This window comes from Spermophilus citellus, assembly GCF_964194105.1.
Source record: "Spermophilus citellus genome assembly, chromosome: 4".
Lineage (NCBI taxonomy): Eukaryota > Metazoa > Chordata > Mammalia > Rodentia > Sciuridae > Spermophilus > Spermophilus citellus.
The window spans coordinates 113,012,351-113,033,514 of record NC_138185.1 but is presented as its reverse complement, the minus strand read 5'-3'; the positions used below and the strand labels follow the sequence as shown (position 1 = coordinate 113,033,514).

The window sequence follows — 21,164 nt, the reverse complement described above, 5'->3', positions numbered from 1 at the left end:
CCCCCGAATGCTTTGTTTGAGCCTCTCGTGTCTTTTCTCTCCTGTTGATAATTTGCCTCCAGAGAGCAGCAAGACCTTGACCCACATTTAACTCTGCCTCAGTGCTGGTCAAGGCACTTTGGACACAGTCAAGGCTCAATGGTTGTTTGTTGAGTGAATAAGTGAGCACACAGATGGCCAGGCTGTTCCCTCTGCAGTGACAAGCGTGTCTTCACTTTGCTTCTTGGGGAGCAGCCAGGAGCTGAGCTCGGGTGAGCACTCTGGGTCCCCTTCACAGATGACCCCTGTCCTTGGTGTACTCTAGGACCGATCTCCCAGGGAGATGTCCTTGGTCCGTTCTCCCCAAAGGGGCTGAGCGAGCAGGGTAACCTCCCCCCTTCTCTTTTTGACATGCCCATTAAATAATGCCTGGACTTTCCAGGTCACGCTCAGAGGGTTTTTCCTTTCAGTGTTATAACAGCCCTCCCCTCTGAAAGTGGAACGGAAACGCAGCAGTTTGCACAGATGTTGCTCCGTGGAATGTGCAGTTTAACTTCTTGGAGCGTGTGGGTCTATGGCTCCCTAGCTGTTGCGTGGTAGCGGGGAAAGGGCCTCAGCTCCCCTGCCCTCCGCCCCAGGCAGGTGTTGCCTTGGGTTCCTGGCGAGTGTGTGACTGGGGTGCACACCATGCTCCCTCCATCATCCTACGACCAGGGGTGGCTGGGCAGCGAGGGCCATCTCCACTGGACCGAGGGAGACAACGGAGCCCGGGAAAGCCAGGGTTTCGGCTGAGGCTGAGGCTTGAGGTACACCCGGGACCCTCATTGTCCCCACTGTGTCCAGGGCTCTTCCCATCAACCACATGCACCTGGGTTGTGCAGAAGGAGGAGAAGGCCCGGAGACCAAAAGGACACTCCTTGGTTCCCGGCCTTTTGATGTGTTTGTGGTTGACTCTGATCTATTCCAGATGAGGTGAGTGGCCTGGGCTGAGTCACCTGCCCTCCTGGGCCTCAATTTCCGCTTCTCTAAAATGAAGGACTTGGACAGAATCACTGCCAAGCAATGGCCACAAGGGCTTCCTGTGTGCCTGGTGCTGTGACGGTGCAGAGGTGTGAAGTACGGTCCTCGCCCTCCGACTGGGGAGCGCAGAGGGACCTGTGTCCACTGATGGTGGGGTGTGGAGAACGACGCTATCAGGGACCCAGGAGGAGAGGCCCCGGCTCAGCCACCAGAGAGGTCTGCACAATCCTGGGGAAGAAGGGCTGGGCCCAGGGAGGGAGGCGGCTCTGAGTTCAGAGGGTGCCAGGGCCTGTGTGTCATTTTGAAGGTGAAGACTGTTCCTGGGTGGGCCCAGAGGGTTGGACAAGTCCCTGCCTCCACAGAGTGTGGCAGCGCATCCTGTGCCACGCCTCCCGGCCCCTCTCCTCAGCCCACATCCCTTCCCTGGCCCCTCACTTGTCCAGAGAACTCTGATGAGTCTGAAGGTCAGGGACCTACATGTGTTGAAAGTGTCACGCTCCTCCCCTGCATTACCCTGACCTGCTTGCTAGGGCCTCCTGCCACCGGTCACTCCTTTAGATTTAGGCACTGAAGGTCCCTTTCAAGGACAGGAGGAGCTGAGCTGCAAATCCGTGAGTGCTCACAGACCTCTCACAAAGGATGTGGCCAGTGGTTCCAGCCCGGGCTGGGCGTTAGACTTAGCTGGGGATGTTTAAAAACAGATCCCGGAACACCTCTGGATATTCTGCTTTGGTTCCTTTTCTTTTCTTCAGTACTGGGGATTAAACCCGGGGGCACTTTACCGTGGAGCCACATCCCCAACCTGTTTTATTTTTATTTCAAGACAGGATTCCACTCAGTTGCTGAGGCTGGACTTGAACTTGATCTTCCTGCCTCAGCCTCCTAAGTCACAGGGGTTTCAGGTGTGCATCACCACACCTCGCTGCTGTGGTGAATCTTAAGCTGGACGGAGATACCTTTCTTCTGTACCAGTTTTCACAGGTCATTCTGTCTGGCAGCCAGCTTTGGGAGCCCCTGGATTGTGTTAGGTGATGACTAGACTTTGGAATAATGGAGAACCTGGCTGTCTGGGGATGGGGACAGGATGCTCCATCAAGAAATAGGGATGGGGGCTGGGGATGTGGCTCAAGCAGTAGCGCGCTCGCCTGGCGTGCGTGCGGCCCGGGTTTGATCCTCAGCACCACATACAAACAAAGATGTTGTGTCCGCCGAGAACTAAAAAATAAATAAATATTAAAAAGTCTCTCTCTCTCTCTGTCCCCCACTCTCTCTTAAAAAAAAAAAAAAAAAAAAAAGAAAGAAATAGGGATGGGTTAGCCCAGGGGTAGAGCCTAACATGTGTGAGGCCCTGGGTTTGATCCCTAGCACCAAAAAAGAGAAAAGCTAATGATCACTGGGACATGCATTCATATTTTCAAAACACTTTATAGGAGTAAGCAAATAAATGGATGCATAAATGAATATTTAGAGGAAGTTGATTTCATCCAGGTGTTAGGGGCTTCCCCTGATGTTAAAGTACTTATTCCTCATAGTGCCCCACCACAGGGTGATGGCATTCCCATTTCAAGGCTAACTCCCTGGCTGGCCGAGGGGCAGCTTCTGGGCCTTCCCCTCCTCCCTGCTCCTACCCCCGGGGGACAGCCGGGCTGCAGGAGGGTAGAGAACACGGAAGCCAGCTCCATACTGCACCAGGGAATCCCAGTCATGCAGACACCTCCAAAGCCCTCTCCATCTGGTTCAAAGCTCAGATTTCCTTTCTCCTTCTCCCCCTGGATTATGACAATGGTTATTCTCCCAGGATTGCTCTTATTTTGAGAAGCCATATGGAAACAGAAGGGCTTCAGCCACTGGAGAGTGTGGTCTGACACGACATTTTGGGAAATGTCCTTCTCCTGGGTTAGAGCCATTGGCCCAGCAGTGGGGAGGTGCAGTGGACACAGAGCGAGCTGTCTGGGGACAGGCCACCACCTGCCACCTCCCTCCCTGCCTGTCTGGCCTCATCTTGGCCCAGCCTCTCCATGGACCCCAGACCCTGTGTAAGGGTGTCCAGATTTGGGCTTCCCTGAGACAAGCGTAAGTCCCATCTAGGCTTCTAGAATCATCCTCTTCCTTTCTTCCTCTTCTCCTGTGGGCCTGACACACACCAAAGATGCAAAGCTGAGTAGAGGCCAAGACCACCTTGAGGGGCTCTCGGCCTCCCTTCTCTGTACTCTCCGCCTCCCTTCTCTGTACTCTCCTCCAAGCTCCCTATTTTCTGCCTCGTCTTCGCTTTCTGTCTTTCCTTTCCCCATCTTGTTTTCCATTTCTCCTAGTTGGCTTTTCTCACATCCCCCTTCATGTGTCTCTGCATCACTGGCTCAGGGTGACTCATCACAGCTAAAACAGGAAGAAAATAACCAAGAAGGAAAGCAGGGAGGGTTTGGGAATTCAACAGAAAACTACAGAGACGGTCTCAAGTTAGTGATAATCATCTTGCCGTTGGCTCTGAGTGTCCCTGGAAGAGAGAGCTCAGATAGGGGAGGAAGGCTCCCTGAAAGAACTCTGAGATCCCAAACAGCCCACAATTCTTCAGAAGGAGTCAGGAAAGTTAGAGGGAGGCATTCTATCCAAGCCTGGGGAAAACCAGGGCTAGGTTAACTGGGATTGAGTACAGTTAAGACTAGTGAGAAAGGCCTTTATAGCCCAAAGATTTGTTTTTTAATTGTGTGTAACCTTAAACACACATATTGCCCTGTGTGGCTTTTCGTTGTATGGCCTAACTGAGTGGAAGTGCAGGCCGCCCTGTGGGTGACATCTGTGGGAAGCCTACATGATTAGTGCTCATTCCTGGGCCCTCTGGTGCCCTCTAGTGACACTTAAGATAATTGTAGATAATGGCACACTAATGGCTAAGGAGCCATGAGTGAAGTCATCCATTGGTACCTGCAGGGCATGTAGGGTTCCAAGACCCCTGCAGGGACTAACAGCCACAGATGCTCAAGTCCCTGTGTAAAATGGCACGGTGTTTGCACATAACTTACAAACATCATTCCATATGCTTTAAACCATTTTTATATTACTTATAATTTCTAATATAATGTAAACTCTATGTAAATGGGTGATATAATGTCTTGCTTAGAGAATAATGACAAGGGAGAGTCTGTGCATGTTCAGTACACACATTTTTTTTTTCCAGAATTTAAAAAATCTGCAGTTGGTAGAATCCGTGGGTGCAGAACTCACAGGACAAGGAGGGCCGGATATGTCAGGCTTCCAAAGGCAAATCTGGGAAATGAGGTACCTCCACTCTCACGACGGAGTGCATTTCAGCATTAGCTTACTCTCCCTTTCATGTGAGGGGCTCCTCTTCTCTCTCCTGTACTGGACTTAGGAAGGATGTTGGGGTCACAGAATGAATGACGGCTTTCAGAAAAGGACGGGAGCCTGAGGGCCCGAAGGCTGCGGGTGGGGGTGGGAAGAGGCGGGTGGAGAAGATGCTGAGTTGGCAGGTCTTTCTGGCTCCCCTGAACTGCCCACATTAAATTTATTTTCTTTCTTGGAGGTTAGTAACCAGGAGATTTTCTTTTCAATGTTTCCACTCCTGAGATTGTGTATCTTCCTACCCATAAAGCACGCAGCGGTTGGCTCCTGCCTTTGGAGTTGAGCTCCAAGGAGGGTGGGCAGCCACGAGGACTGGCCTTGTCCCCTCCTCTGCTCGTGCAGTGGGTGGGTGCCAGAAGTAACCTGGGCTTCACCAACATGCCTCAGGTCCTGGGACTGCCGGTGTTGGTTTGGCATTAAAGAAAAGAAAGAAAGAAAAAGAAAAGAGTGAAGAAATGAAAAGAAAAAGGAGAACAAAGAAATCCAGAGATTCAAGGAGCCCTGGACACCATCTGCAGGCTGCATCTGGAATGTACCACAGACCCCAGAGTTGGTGCTGGCTTCTGGGACCCAGGGCCCTCCCTGGCTCCTCTCTGTGCTTCTTGGTGCTTCTGAGGGCCTGGAGGTCCCAGTGAGGACAACCGTCTGGATGTCCTCCCCGTCCCAGCCCTCTGAGCTCTCCCTCTTGTCTCCTGTGTGCCTGCCAGGTCTGCTGGGTGGTGCGGCCGGGGCCCTGGGCCAGTGTTCCCCAGGAGGTAGCCTTCTCTCTCTGGCTTTCGTGGGGGGTGGTGACATCCTATCCTGGGCTTTGCTTCTGTAGTGATTTAGACTTTAACCAGAGTGAGTCATGGTGTGCATTTTATCTGTTCCAAAGGAAAATAGCGGAGGACATTTATGTGCTGTGGTGTTGGGAGCCTGCTCTGGGGCCAGAGTCAGGAGATCTCGGTGAGATTTCTGCAGCAGTCAAGGCTAAGGCTGCCCCAGGCCTGACCGTCACTGTGGAGAGGGGACAGGCTTGGACATGATGGAACTTTGTTCTCTAACAACAGAAACTGGGGCTCTTTCCTTGAACCGTCTCTCTGGACACCACCTCCCTTCTGGAGGGAGGGAGGGACACAGCTCTTGCGGCTTCCTCCCAGAATACACTCTACACATCATCTCCTATTTCTCCTTGTGAGAACCCTTTGGGGTTTGCATCACGGTGCCCATTTTACCAACGAGGAAACCCTGATCCAGGACCTGGAGGTGATGTGCTCAAGCTCCAGTGGTTTGGAAAGTGGCTGAGTGGGAAGGAAACCCAATTTGTGTGATTTTTAAATCTAGACATTTCCTGGAGCGAGGAGCCTCTCAGGTGTGCTTTGTTTATCTGCTGAGGTGGAAGGCGGGTGCTCACCCTCAGACCCCACTCTAGGCCCATGGATAAGAGCCACAGAGGAGAGTCGGCCTGCCTTGGGGCTGGGAGTGGAGGATGGGGCATCACCCCTGGGCCTAGGCTTCACAGCAGATTTTGTGGGTTGATTCCTCATGGGTTCTCTTTATGATGAACCCGAAAGTCCACTATTGGTGACCCTCTGGAAGACCTTAGCGAAATGTCAACCTGCTTTCTAGGAAGGCCAGTGCATAAAGCCATTATAAAAGATCAACACGTTAGCCAAATTAGAGTCTGGTCTAGGTGGACACCAGCTAGTGAATTTTGAGACCCAGGACGCAGGAGGGTAGGTGGACCAGGGTTGAGAGGCCTTTGGAAGAGGTGGTGGCGGTGCCTGCACTTGGCCTTGGTGGATGACTTGCTCTGAGTCTTTCGGGTTTCTGAGTCTCCCTCTCCTCTGCCTCATGGTACATCCGCCCCTCAGCCCCTCCAGCACCTGCCCACGCAGCCCAGCTCTGGGCCTCGGGTCTGTGCTCTGTACCTTCTCCTCCACCCTCAAGGAAGGGGTTCTTTCTCTAAAGGTGGTTCTTTCCTCTTCACCCGCTACCCACGCCCTGCCCCACACTGCTCCACTCCTTTCTGCTCTGCACAGGAGGAAGCCCACCCTCTCAATCCTCTCTCGACTCCCTCTGCCACTCTCTCCTGCCATGTTGAAAATGGCCTCCCCCTCAGTGAACCCGCGATCCTTTTGTGTATCCCTCCCTGGGTGTCTGTCAGCTGGGGTTAGGGTTCTTTGAACACATGCTTCTCTTCCTGGGAGGGCTCAGCGCCTGTCCTTCTCACACACTGCTTAGCTTTGGGTCCTGGGGACACCATCCTGGGTGGGGACTGCTTCTGCTCTGTGCCCCTGGGGCCTAACCAGGTCCCTGTGCTCAGAAGAGCTGGACTTCAGACTTGGCTCGGACACTCACTGTGTCCTCCTTTGGTGTCTCAGTGCCTCATCTGTAAAATGGGAACACACCCACTTTCCTTAGGAGTTGCCGAGTCTCTGAATCTATACTCAGGGAGTTTGCTGTGGACTTTGTTTTTAAAGCCCATCAAGTACTAATGGTGTCTCCCTGGGATGTCACTGGACCATCAGGTCCCTGTCCCCAACACCCCAGAGGGAAGGAGTCAGAATGATCTGCCTTTCAGAGAGCTGAGGTTTCATCTGCCTCCAGGGGTGAAAGCTTCAAGGGCAAACTGAGGACTTGGGGACCCAACTCTGTTTCTTCTCAGCACCAGGAAGCTTCCTGCTCCTGAGGGCCAAAGGCACCGGAGCTTCTGGGACTTCAGATGGTCTTAAAAGGCGCTGACTTAATAACTCCAGGGTAAATGCAGTAGAGTCATGTGGATCAAATTTCTCTGAACATACACAAGGGTTTAAAAAGGGGCAGAGAACACTCAGCCCCTGAGGAATTTGTTTTCTCTTTCCTTTTGGTATGTCTGTGAGCGTTGTTATTGTTGCTAAAACCAAAGCGTGTGGGAAGCTGTTCAAGATGTCAGGAGACCTGGGGCCCAGCCCGCTTTGCCTAGTTTGAGCTGTGAGTTGGGGGTGTCGTGGGTATCGTGGGTATCACCGGCAAGTCCCTGTCTGACCCCTTGGAGGAGGTGGTGGGCCTTCAGAGGTGCCATGTCCCTGCTGGAGCCTGCTAGGGGGTCCGTTAGCCTCCAGGGATGCGGCCCAGGTGTGAGCAAGGCTCTGCCCTGAGGCTGGCAGCCGGGTCTGCACCAGGAGCAGGGAGAGCTTGGGTTGGAGAGCCCTCAACCATGGCCAGCGGCTGGCTTCTCGGGTTCTGCTGCTTCCAGCTGCAGACAGCTCGGCCTTGTTCCCTGCTTTGCTGATTACACTTTGGGATTTTTTACCTTGTTCCATTCCCTGAGACAGAGGGGTCCAGTCCCACTTGATACTTGAGGTTCAGGAGGGTCAAGAGCTTGCCCTGAGGCCTTTGCTGAGCCACGTGCTTCAAGCCCTTGCTCTTGTCCATCTTTTGAGGCACCCCAGCAAGGAGCTGAGCCCACATCCCTGCAGGAGCCATGCATAATGGTCAGCCGCTATCCCCCGAATGACACTGCCATCGACCTCTCTTCCTAATGATCAACACGCGCCGGGTCCTCTGTCTGATACAACTTTCAGAAATCTGCCTGCAGACCAGGGAGAGTGGGGGCCATAGAGGGAGCAGGGAGGGGAGCAGTCAGGCTGGACGTGCAAGAGGTCCATGCAACAGGGATTCCTGAAAGGCCTGGGGTGCTCCTGTCCGTTCTGCACCACGGCTGCTTTCCGTGTCTCTCAGTCACTTGTGGCAGGACACATGCTCAGGTCACTCTCTGTGATGGGTGTAGCCCTGTATCTTTCCCACAGTGCTCTTGGTTGCATGTAGATCAATGAAAGCAACCAGGAGTGGATTCTATCATATTTTTTTCTGCTCATTTAAGCCCAACCTCAAGGACCCTGTTCAAATGCCCCTCTTCTATGAAGCTCTCCCAGAGACTCAGGCCAAGAATTTCTCTTGTCAAACTCTGGCTAGAGTTTGGCTGGAGGCTCTCAGGCTGCAGAGAAATGAAGCTGGGGGCTAATAAGGGACTTAGCTGTGAGCCTGACGCCAATTCAGCACTGAAAATGATATGTGCTATTAGAGAGAAGGCTAGGGAGGGAAAGGTCATTTTAGGCTAGGAGAAGGACCCAGAAAGCCTTCATGGAGAAAGTGACCTCACAAAGATGAATATAATTAATACCAGGTCATATTTTTGTCTCGTATTGCTTTTAAATTATTTCAAGGATACTAGCATTGCCTGCTCAACTGGTCTGGCCCTTGGTTGAGAGTGAAACCATGCCTTGCTCATACCAATATTTTGCAGATTCTAGTGAAATTTATTAGTAGATGTTTAATAAACAAATATTGATCAAAATAAATTCGATCTTAGAAAAGGTAGTTCAACTTACTGTTCAAACCATCAAACCACATAAAAATATGGGTGGTATTTATGTTTGGGTTAGATGAGGAGGATTATGCCATGAATTCAGCCTTTTCAGGTATGTTTTTGAGCACCTACTAAAGGCCAGGGATTATGCCCCGACTTCATGAAGAAAGACAATTGAATACAATTGTTATCCTGTTTGTTTGAAAAATGCTATGAAAAGGGAAATATGGAATTCTGCAGGGGCAGCTAATCTAGCCATGAGAAAGGAGGGGTCATGAAGGTTTCTCAGAAAAGTACTAGTTAAATTTATAAAAGAATATGAAGAAGGATTTTCAGTTCCAGTCATAAATAGCGACAAAATCTGGACCAAACATTGAGCAGGTATTTTCAGGCACTGGATAGGAAACAAAGCAGAGCTCTAAGATTCCATCTCACTCCAGCCAGAATGGCAATCATCAGACATACAAGCACCAATAGATGTTGGCAAGGATGTGGGGAAAAAGGCACACTCATACACTGCTGGTGGGACTGCAAATTGATGCAACCACTATGGAAAGCAGTATGGAGATTCCTCAGAAAACTTGGAATGGAACCACCAATTACTCAGTTATTCCACTTCTTGGTTTATACCCAGAGGACTTAAAATCAGCATAATATAGTGATGTAGCCACATCAATGTTTATAGAAGCTCAATTAACAATAATTAAACTAACTATGGAACCAACCTAGGTGTTATTCAACAGATGAATGAATAAAGAAAATGTGATATATATATATATATATATATATATATATGTAAAACGGAATATACTCAGCCTTAAAGAAGAATGAAATGATGGCATTTACTTGTAAATGGATGGAGCTGGAGAATATTACACTAAGTGAAATAAGCCAATCTCCTAAAATCAAAGACCCAATGTTTTCTCTGATATGTGGATGCTAATTCACAAGTGATGGTGGGGGTTTCGGAAGAATAGAGTTACTTTGGATTAGGCAGAGGGGAGTGAAGGGAGAAGAAGGGTATGGGGATAGGAAGGAAAGTAGAATGAATCTGACATTATTATCCTATATACAGAGATGACCTCATGACCATGTGATTCTATATCATGTACAACCAGAAGAATAAGAAATTATACTCTATTTATGTGTGATGTCTCAAAGCCCATTCTGCTGCCATGTATAACTAATTACAACAACAACAACAACAAAGAATCATCAAAAAAAGAGCAGGGCTTGATATGTGAGAGGAGGAAGGAACAGGGCCTGAGCCCACATTTGCCCCAGCTCTCTCTCCAAGGGCAAATTCCTTATTGATTCCAGAAAAACAGAGTACAGAGAGCAGCCATCTTGCTGGACAAAGGAAACCCACTGAAGTTGGGGCTGCAAAGGCAACTAGAATCTGGGAGGGGCAGGTCCCCGAAAAGAGAGAGACACAGCCCCCAAACAGTTAAAAGTCTCCCTCAGAGCCTGGGGTGTATCCCAAGCGGGGTCTGCAGGGTGTGAGAGTGGAAAGTCAACCAGAAAGCAGCCAGGAGGAGGAGGGATTTTAGAAACAGAGAGAGATTTAGAGGTTGCCTACTAAGTGTTGGGGAGATGCTGGGGTTTGTGCCCAGCCATAAGGAAAAGATCTTGGTGAACACCCTGGGCTTTCATCCGAGACCCCAGGATATTCATGCTTTAAGAGTAAATACCATATCCCAGGAGTAAGGGCAAAGCTAGACTATGCCGACCCTAACTGAGGGCCAAACGGTGCCATGGTAAGACTTATGACTTCACCTGTAATCTAACTGCCTATCAGAACAAAATATGGCATTCTTAAAGGAAGGTAACAGAACCCACATTCTCTATAATGTGTCATCCACAATATTCAGCATAGGATAAAAAATTACCAAGTAAGTGTAGAATCAGGAAAAAGTGACTGATGGTCATCAGATAAAATAGCCACTGGAAGCAGACCTGATATTATTTCTAATCAATAAGAACTTTTAAATAGTTAAGATTAATATGTTAAAACAAATAGAATAAGAAATGGACAAATGGAATAAAGAGAGATCATTTTAACAAAATAAGAACCTATTAAAAATAATCAAATGGGCTGGGTGCAGTGGCATACACTTACAATCCCAATGGCTTGGGAGGCTGAGGCAGCAGGATGGCAAGATCAAAGCCAGCCTCAGCAACTTAGTGAGGTCCTAAGATGCTGTCTTGAAATAAAAAGTAAGAGAGAAATGGAATAAACTGGAAGGAAAGGGAGCCGTGGCAGGAAGGCTTATCAGACAGCAATTAGACTCTAAGAAGAAAAAAGAGGTTATATTTTAAATGAAGATAGAAAATTTTCCAAATCTGATGAAATGTATCAACCTCAGATTCAAGAAAACACTAAGCAGACAAATTCAAAACAGAACAAAACTGCACTTGGATATATCATATTCACACTGCTGAACTTAAGTCAAATAGAAAAGCAACCACAGGAAAGTAACATATTCATTCAAAAGAAGAATGATAAAAACAGAAGGTTGACATCTTGACAGAAATTATTAAGTCAGAAGACCATGAAATGACATTTTTAAATGTTAAAAGAAAATCTGCCAACCTAGAATTCTATAACTAGATAGGAGACACTTAAAAAATTAAAGAGAAGCTGGGTGTGGAGGTGACCTGTAATCCCAGCTACTTGGAAGGCTGAGGCAGGAGGATGGCAAGTTGGAGGATAGCCTTGGCAGCTTAGGGAGACCCTGTCTCTAAACAAAAACTTAAAAAGGGCTGGAGATATGGCTCACTGGTAGAGCACTTTCCTAGTGTGTGGGGGGTGGGGAGGGGCTGGGTTCAATCCCCAGTACATGCTAGGCATATGGGTGACTGCATGACCAATGTGATTCTGCAACCTGTACAATCAGAAAAATGAGAAATTATACCCCATTTGATTCAAATGTATGAACTGTCAAGATCATTGTACTCTCATGTGTAACTAATAAAAAAATAAATAAAAGAGAATAAAAAAAACCATATTGAGCCGGGCATGGTGGTACATACCTGTAATCCCAGTGACCTGAGAGACTGAGGCAGAAGGATCACAAGTTCAAAGGCAGCCTTAGCAACTTAGCGAGGCCCTAGGCAACTCAGTGAGACCCTGTCTCTAAATAAAATACAAAAAAGGGCTGGGGATGTGGCTCAGTGGTTAAGTGCCCCTGAGTTCAATCCCCAGTACCGAAACAAAATAAAACAAAAACAAAAAAACCAAAACCCAACTATATTGACTTAACTGACATACATAGATATGTGCTTAAGAAACTAAGGATAGATGTCTTTTCAAGTGCACTGAGAATTTACTAAAATAGACATTTTTTAGTCACAAAACAAATATTAAAGGATTTAAAATATCTAGTGTCTCTCTGACCACTTGGAATTAAATTAGAACTCTAATAGTAAAATACCTAGGTCTCCAAATATTTGGAAATTATGTTACATATTTTGAAATAACTCATGGGTCAAAGAAGAAAATTAGAAATTATATTAACCTGAATAATAGCGAAAATATCAAAATTTATGGGATGCAACTAAAGCAATGTTTAGAGGAGATTTATAGCCTTATATTCATATGTTAGAAAAAAAGGGTTGTAAAATCAACGATTTAAATAAGAAGCAAGAAAAAGTCAAATTAAAACAAATTTAGAGGATGGAAAGAAATAATGTTAAAAAGAGTAAAAACCAGTGAGACAATAAAGATCTAATAGAGAAAAATCAATAAAACCCAAACTGATCCTTAGAAAACTTTAATAAAATTAATATACCCATAGCAATACTGATCAAGAATGAGAGAGACAACACAAATTACCAATGAGAATAAATTATGTGGGTAGAGTAGATGTTGCTATAGATCTTAGATATTGAAAGATAATAGGAGTTAATGAATAATATATTTTTTAAAAAATATTTATTTTTAAGTTGTAGTTGGAAAAATACCTTTATTTTGTTTATGTATTTTTATGTGGTGCTGAGGATCTAACCCAGGGCCTCTCACGTGCTAGGCGAGTGCTGTACCACTGAGCCACAACCCCAGCCCATGAATAATATTTTGACAATAAAATTTGAGTGAAATGGACAAATTACTTGAAAAACTTGGAATGGAACCACCATTTGACCCAGTTATCCCACTCCTCAGTATAAAGCCAAAGCATACCTGCCATGACACAGCCAATGTAGGTTATAGTAATGTTAATATCAATGTTCACAGCAGCTCAATTCACAAGAGCTAAGCTGTGGAACCAACTTAGGTGCCCTTCCACAGATGAGTGGATAAAGAAAATGTGGTAGATAAACACAATGGAATACTCCTCAGCCATAAAGAAGAATGACTTTATGATATTTGGCAGTAGATGGATGGATCTGGAGACTATTATGCTAAAAAAACTAAGGTAATCCCCAAAAGACAAAGGTCGAACATTCTCTCTGATATGTGGATGCTAAGGCACAACAAGGTCGGGTCGGGGAAAAATAGAAGTTCAGTAGATTAGACAAAGGGAATCTAAAAAAAAAATCTAAAAAGAATGAAGGGAAGAGAGAGGACCCAGGAATAAAAAAGAGTGCGATGATTCTGACATAACTTTCCTACGTACATTTGTAAATACACCACAGTTGAATCTCTACATCATGTACAACCACGAGACTGAGATCCTAATTAGAATAAGAAGTACTCCATGTTTGTATAAATATGTCAAAATACACTTCACTGCCATGTATACCTAAAAAGAACAAATTAAAAAAAATACAAAAAATACAAGCTACCAAAATTAACATAAGACGTAATAGGAAATCCAAGTTGTCCATTGTCTTTAAGAAGTTGAATTTGTAATTAAGAATCTCCTCACAAAAGAAAACTCCAGATGCTGTACTGGTGAACTTTTCCAAATCTTTAAAGAAGCAATAATACAAATCTTATGTTCTACCAGGGAATAGTGAAAGTGAGAACACTTTTCAACACATTTTATGAAGTCTGAATAATTGCAATGCCAAAACATGATAAACACATTACAGAAAAGAAGATTTACAGGCCAATATACCTCATGAAACAAAATAGAAACAAATGTCTCATAGAAACAAATCCCCAAGAATAATAAGAAAAATACATGGTGAACAAGCAAAGTTTACCCCAGGAATGCAAATTTGATTTAACACCGAAAACAAAGCAAAACACACACATGCACACATTTACCCCAAACCAAAAAATCCCCTACTCAACCAACCAATGTGATGAACCATATTAACAGAATAAAGAACCAGATGATATCAATTGTTATAGAAAAAGCCTCTGATACACGTCAACACTGTTCACAATTTTTGAAAATCCAACCTCAGAAAACCAGGAATAGAAGAAAACATCTTCAATCTGAAGGTTTCTACAATAAATAAGTGACTACTTTGTAGTTCAGATTTCATTTAATCATGAAATACTGGAGAAGAACGTTCAGTATCACCACTTCTATTCAACCTTGCTCTGAAGGTTCTGGACATTGCAATTAGGCAGGAAGTGAAGGTATATAGAAAAGAAAAAATGAAACTGTAATTATTTCATAGGATATGATTGTGTACACAGAGAATCCAAAAAACCTACAAGCAAGCTAACAGAAATAATAGATGGCTTGGTAAAGTTGTAAGCTAAAATGTCATTATATAAAAATGTGGTTTTATTTTATGTACTAGAAAATAAGAATGTTTCATTTTTAGTAGCATAAAATGTGTAGGAATTAATGTAGCAAAAGATATTCAAGACTTTCATGCTGCAAATTTCAAAGCACTATTGAGAGAAATTTCTAAAAAATGAATACATGAAGGGATATAGGTTTGTGGATCAGAAGATTCAGTTCTGTGAAGATTTTATTTATCTATAAATTCAGTGCAACTCTAATAAAAATCTTAGCAAATTTTATTGGGAAAAAATGACATGCTGATTCTAAAATTCTATGGAGTATACTGGACCTGGCATGGATAAAATAATCTTATCAAAGAAAAAGCGCAGAGAATTCATAATACCTGGCTTTAAGATTTATTTTAAAGCTACAGTAACAAGGCAGTCTTTCACTGGTGCAAGTTTAGATAAATAGACAAATAGAATGGAGGGGAATAAAAAAAATAGACCCACATATACATGGTCATCCATTTTAAACAAACACAACACTAGAATCCAGGGGGGAAAATGATCTTTTAGTAAATGGTGCCAGACCTATTGGACATCAATATGGGGAGAACAAAAACAATTGACTTAAATTATCTTGCACCTTCCACAAAAAATTCATTTGAGATGAATCATTGACCTAAGTGTGAAAGCAAACACATCAAACTTCTAGAAGAAAACAGAACAGTATATCTATGATTTGGGAAGAGGCAAAAAAAATTTTTTTAAATGGGACCTATGAAAAACACTAAGCATAAAAAGATTGATAGACTTAACTTTAGTGAAGTTAAGAACTTCTGTTCATCTGAAGATACCATTAAGAAAATGAAAAGCAAGCTACATAGCGGAAGAGATATTTTCAATGCTTCTCTCTGACAAAGCATTTGTACAGAGAGTATATAAACTTCTATAAATCAAAAAGAAAAAGGTATATAACACAACTTTAAAGAGGATCAAAACACCTCATCAGACACTTCACAAAAGCAAATATCAAAGTGGCCAATAGATCTATAAGAAGTTGTTCAACAACATCAGTAAATAGAGAAATGCAAACAAAATCCAGGTGAGATACCATTTCACACCACTGGCCTAGCTAAAATTAAAATGACTGCCAATGCCATGGGTTAGTGAGGCTGCAGAACAACTAGAACTCTCTTGTTTTCCTAGATAGAGTTTAAATTGGCAAGCTACTTTGGAAAAAAAAAAGTACCTGGCATATCCTCCTAAAGTTGATCATATACCTACCCTTTATCTACGCAAATCCAACCCTGGGTCTATATCCAATAAAAATGAGGACACATGTCCACCAATGAGAAGGCTCTAGCAACTCCAATAGAAATAACCCCAAATGGAAACAACCCAAATACCCATCAGTAGCAGAGTAAATAAATAAATTATGGTACAGAGCAATGGAATACATAAGAACGAAGAATGTGAAGTATATATCATAAATTCGGCAACACATTAAACCTCACAGACGCAATATTGAGTAAAAGAGGCCAAATATAAATGGATATCTATGGTACGATATCATCTATGTGAAGTTCAAGACAGCAAAACAAATCTATGGTGACAGGAGTCAGAAGAGTGGTTACCCAGAGGGACACTGTCTAGGGGTGGGGTGCAGGAAATGTTCCATATGTAGAACATTCATCATGAGTGTTTGGGTGGTCTCCCTGAAGGGGCTTTGCTATGGTTTGGATGCGGTTCACCCCCACTGGAAGCTTGGTCCCAGTGTGGCAGTGTAGGCAACGTGGAACTTCCAAGGAAGGGAGCCTAGTGCAAGGTAATTAGGTCACTGGGACATCCCCCTTGGAAGGGATTAACACGAGCTTTGCAGAGTGAGTGAGTTCTGGAGAGAATGAGTGTTCAATGTAAGAGTGAGCCTGGCTTCCTGTCATGCTGTGTGATCCCTTCTGCAATGCTCCCACCACTGGGACGCCATCAGTCCTCACCAGAGGCCGAACCAAGGAGACCAACCTGACCTTGGATTCAGCTTCCAAAACCATGAGCTCAACAAGCGTCTTTTCTTTACAAGGTCCCCGACCTCAGGTACTTTAGTATTGCAGCAGAAAATGGACTAATATAGGCTTCGAAAAGGGTAACACCAAGGCCTGGCCCTTTCCATCCCAGGAAGGAAGGAAAGCTTTGCCTTCTGTCAACTACAGACCAACCAGGGAGGAGAAGGGCAATTAACAGTAAGTGTGCATGAAGGATCTTCTTAGGGTCAGGAAAATATTCTGATTTGTGTCATTATGGTACAAGTTGGTAAATTTACTAAAAAAAAAAAATCATTGACTTGCAGACTCAAAATGAGTGAATTATATGGTAAAATATGCTGCAATAAAGTGATCTGAAATTTGGAAGTGAATCCTTCCCTCCCCCTGATTGCCCCTGACTTGAGGGGTCCTGGGATCTTTCTGGTCCTGCCGTCTCTTGGTCTCATGTTACTTCTCTCTGTCTCACTGTTGCCCTGTTTGGGTTGTGAACACACAGAGATCTCTCCAGAGACCCCCAATGGCTCTCCAAGGAGACAGGAGCAGAGATGCTGCCCCCACTGATGAGAGTAAGTCCCTGAGGCAGGATGCGAGGGGGTAAGTTCTTGGTCCCCAGGTGCCTGCCACCGTTTGTCACATGACCTAGAATGTGAGGAGCTGTTCATTCCCATTTCGTAGACAAGAAGACAGAGACCTGAGAAACTGAATGCTCCAGGTCTCATGGTCAGGGGAGAGCTGATCAGCCCCTGACCTGGTGGGACGAGAAGTCAAGTCATTGACCCTAGAGAGTGAGGTCAGACTGGGCAGCCGCTGAGGTCCGGAATAGGATAGAGGGCGCTGGGCGGGGAATGGTACAGGGCTGGGCGCGGGCAGCAGCTCTCACTCACCACTTCTTGCCACTGATGTCATGCTGCTGCACCGTGTAGCCAAAGAAAGCCGTCCTGGAACCAGCGATGACCCGGGGCTTCCTGGTGTCCATGTTGAAGGTGTCTGTGAACCCTGGGTGGGGGAAGGGGAGAGAAGAGGGGCATCAGGCAGGTGAACACAGGGCCCCAGGGGTGTTTCAAGACCCACCGGTGAGTCATCTACTTTAGAGGGTCTTGGCTGTGAAGCCAGTGGGCTCCCTGTCTTTGAGGAGCCCTTGTATGAGGTAGTGACAAAGTCCCCCCCAATCTGATGGGTGAGGCCCAGCACCTGCCCTGGAGGAGCCTGTAACTGATAGAGAAGGCCTAAGTCTTACTCTGGGAGGAAAAAGACTGAATGGAAGACCTAGTTTCTCTCTCAGAGACTGTCTGGTCTGATGGGGGCACGGATAGCTCTCTTCCTCCTCCGTCACCCCTTCCGTCCTCCAAATTTGCTTCTTCCCCTTCTACTTTCCCTCCTCTCTCTTTCTCCTTTCTCTCATGTCTGCCTGCTAATGAGTCAGGGACTTCCCACCACCTGCTCCAGCCTGGGTCCAGCTCTGCTGGCTGACCACCTCCTTCTGAATCAATGTGCAAGGCTCTGTCTGGCTTTAGCAGGGCCACTTCCTGGTTGGGGGAGCGGAGGGAAAGTGGACAGAAAGTCCCACAATCCTTTTGCCTTGGCCTCCAGGGTCCTCCTTGATTGGTTAAGTCAATGCTGACTTAATTGATTCTTTCTTGGGGGAAGACTGTGTGGAGCCTGAATATGACTGTGCTGTGGTTGGGAGGTCATCTGTCTGCACCAAACTCAAGCTGAAAACTGATTCTCAATGTAACAGTGTTGAGAGGTGATGGGACCTTTAGGAGAGAGTTAGGTCGTCAAAGACAGAATTGATTCATGTCTTTCTTGAGACACTGGAATAGGTCTCACAAGACTGGGTTGGGTCTCACAGGACTGGATTAGTTGTCTCTAGAGCAAGTCATCCTGAAGCAACTTCATGCCTGATGTTTTGCCTCTTCTGCACATGCCCACTGGCCAGGCTAGCAAAGCTTCCACCTGTGTTGACCCCTGTGTTGCCATCCACCTTGAGCCCTAAGCAGAAGCCAAGCTGATGTTGGCACCAAGCTCTCAGACCTCTAGAACTCTGAGCTAATAAACCTCTTTTCTTTATAAGTCACCTAGTTTAAGGTACTTTGTCATTTGAAACTGAAAACCAACTAGGATGGCACTTTGATTTTCTGAGTGTCCTCCTATCTGCCATCATTTACCCTCATAGGACCTTGGGAGAATGAACAGGATCTAGCCAGGCAGAAGCACTTGGCACAGCACCAGAAAGGCCAAGAGGTTTGTCCAGGGGCACAGTGGATCTGGGGACACATTAGAACTAGGACCTTGGATGCCTGCTAAGGAACTCCTTTCTGAACAAGGCATTTTCAGGATGTGGCTGGCCTGCTACTCATCCAGGCCACACCTCTGCCTGGCTGTAGTATTCACAGGATCACCAAACTGGGGATCCATGGGACTTAAGGGGTGGGAACTTGCCACCAGCCAAGACTTTTAGATTAGTGAAGTGAATCTGGAGAATAAGACTTTTCTCATTTCCACCCCTTTCACATGTAGAACACTCTATAAATTTCAAAGAACACTCACAGGTGTTACCCATTCATCTCTCAGTGGGGTGGGTGGCACAGGGAAAGACCAGGGTGAGGGAAGGTTAACTGACCTGCCCTAGATCCCACAGCCCGCCAGGTCGGAGGCAGGGAGACTCTGAAGCTGAGGCTCGTCCCTGCTGAGCACCCCCCTGCATCCTTCCCTGGGCACTGGCCCCTGGTCTGGGTGCTCGGGGGTCAAGGCCTAGGACGCCCACTTGAACAGGGCCTGTTCTGTGGAAACAAGTGGTGTCTCCCACTCTTCCTTTTACTTCCCGGCAAGCTGATAGAGGTGCCCCAAGTTCTATCACTGAAGTCATAGAATTAAAGTCCCCCAGCGGGGAAATGGGAAGACCTTGGAGTAGGGATGTCAGATACGTGTTATCCTACTTACCCAGGCCAATCGTTAGTACTGTTGGGAGCAGGGAGTTAAGAAAGATTCCAGAAAACTCACACATCTGCAGTCATCTGATCCTTGACAGACTTAAACAAACAGTGCTGGGAAAACTTGTTATCTATATGAAGAAGAATGAGACTAGATCCCCATCTCTCACCCTGCAAAAAGTCAACTCATAATGGATCAAAGATCTAGGAATTAGACCAGAAACTACACAACTGCTGAAGAAAACATGGGGTCGGCACCCCAGGATATAGACACAGGCGACTTCTTCATTAGGACTCCTAAAGCTGAGGAAATAATACCAAGAATTAATAAATGGAATGGCATCCAATTACAAAGTTTCCACTCAGCAAAGGAAATAACCAAGAACGTGAAGAGAGAGCCTACAGAAGGGGAGAAAATCTTTGCTAGCTATTCTCTGTCAGAGGATTAATATCCATAATATATACAGAATTCAAAAAGCTTAGCACCAGAAAACAAGTAACCCAATTAATAAATGGGCAAATGAACTAAACAGACACTTTCCAGAAGAAATACAGATGGCCAACCAATATGTGAAAAAATGTTCAACGTATTTAGCAATTAGAAAAATGCAAGTCAAAACTATACTGAGATTTCATCTCCAATTAGAATGGCAAACATCAAGAGTACAAGTAATAATCGATGAGGGAGAGGAGGGCATGGGAATAGGAGCACTTTTACCGTGTTGGTGTGATTGTAAATTAGTACAATCACTATGGAGTTTCCTCAAAAGCCTAGGCACTGAACTACCATATGACCATTCTAAAGAATTCAAGTCAGCATACTCTAGCCATATCTGCACACCCATGTTTGGAGCAGCACAATTCACAATAGCCAAACTATGGAACCAGCCCAGGTTTCTATCAGTGGATGAGCAGATAAAGAAAATGTGGTGTACATACACACTGGAGTTTTATTCAGACATAAAGAAGAAAGAAATTTTGTCATTTGGAGGAAAATGGATGGCACTTGAGAGTGCTATGTTAAGTAAAATAAGCCAGACTCAGAAAGTTAAGGGTCATATGTTTTCTTTAGAGAGGAAAAAGGAAAAAAAGTTAGGTGGGGCTCTCATGAGAATTGAAGGGAGATCAGTAGAGTAGAGGAAAGAGACCAGGGGAAGGGAGCAGTGGAGGGTAAAGGGAAATATTAGGGAATGAAATTGACCAAATTATACTGTTGTATCAGGTGCATAAGTGAATGAATCCTACTGCTATGCACAACTGTAGTGCACCAATAAAAACATGAAAAAAAAGGAAAGATTCCGAGGTTAATTCCGGGCTCAGGGGCAAGAGTGGTGTGATTCATAGGTAGTACCTGCTGCGGAAACAGGAGATGACAGTGCCATCATGTATCTGTCAACCTTAACTTCACGATTCCTAATCTGACACAACGCATGGATTTAGTGTTATGGTCCTGGAGTGGGAGAGGATCCTCACCTCAAAGTGGGAGGGAAGAGGACTATGCTGTTCCATTGGTGCCTTCTTTACGAAACCCGTGCCATGCATGGACTTCTTGGTCTGTCCAGCAGAAGGCAGTCTTGGGAAAGGGGACTGGGGGCAGGTGAGCATGGAGTGGGGGTAAGGTCAGAGGTGAAGGAGCACAGGTCTCTAACCTGTGAGAGCATGGCACAGAGGAGAGAGACACCAGGGTCACCTATGCAGACCCTGGAGACTGATGGGCATGTAGGGATCAAAGAAGTTGAGTTGAAGTTCCAGAGAGAAACTCACCCTCTCTCAAATTTCGTTCCAGGGATGAACAGATACACACACGCATGACACCACACACACACACACACACACACAACCCATGCCCACATGTACACAGGCCTGGTTGT

At 45.7% G+C, this 21,164-nt stretch overlaps 1 protein-coding gene and 1 long non-coding RNA gene across 2 annotated transcripts in view; one reads left to right on the top strand and one right to left on the bottom strand.

The window, feature by feature from the left end:
- Positions 1-21,164, bottom strand: part of ITGA11 (integrin subunit alpha 11) — a 118,185-nt gene that overhangs the window by 75,006 nt on the left and 22,015 nt on the right. The window contains exon 2 of the mRNA XM_081293135.1: positions 17,245-17,356. Coding sequence (XP_081149261.1) covers positions 17,245-17,356 — 112 coding nt within the window. The remainder of the gene's footprint in view (positions 1-17,244; positions 17,357-21,164) is intronic.
- Positions 1-21,164, top strand: part of LOC308648416 — a 42,032-nt gene that overhangs the window by 12,185 nt on the left and 8,683 nt on the right. The gene's annotated exons all lie outside the window — the stretch shown is intronic.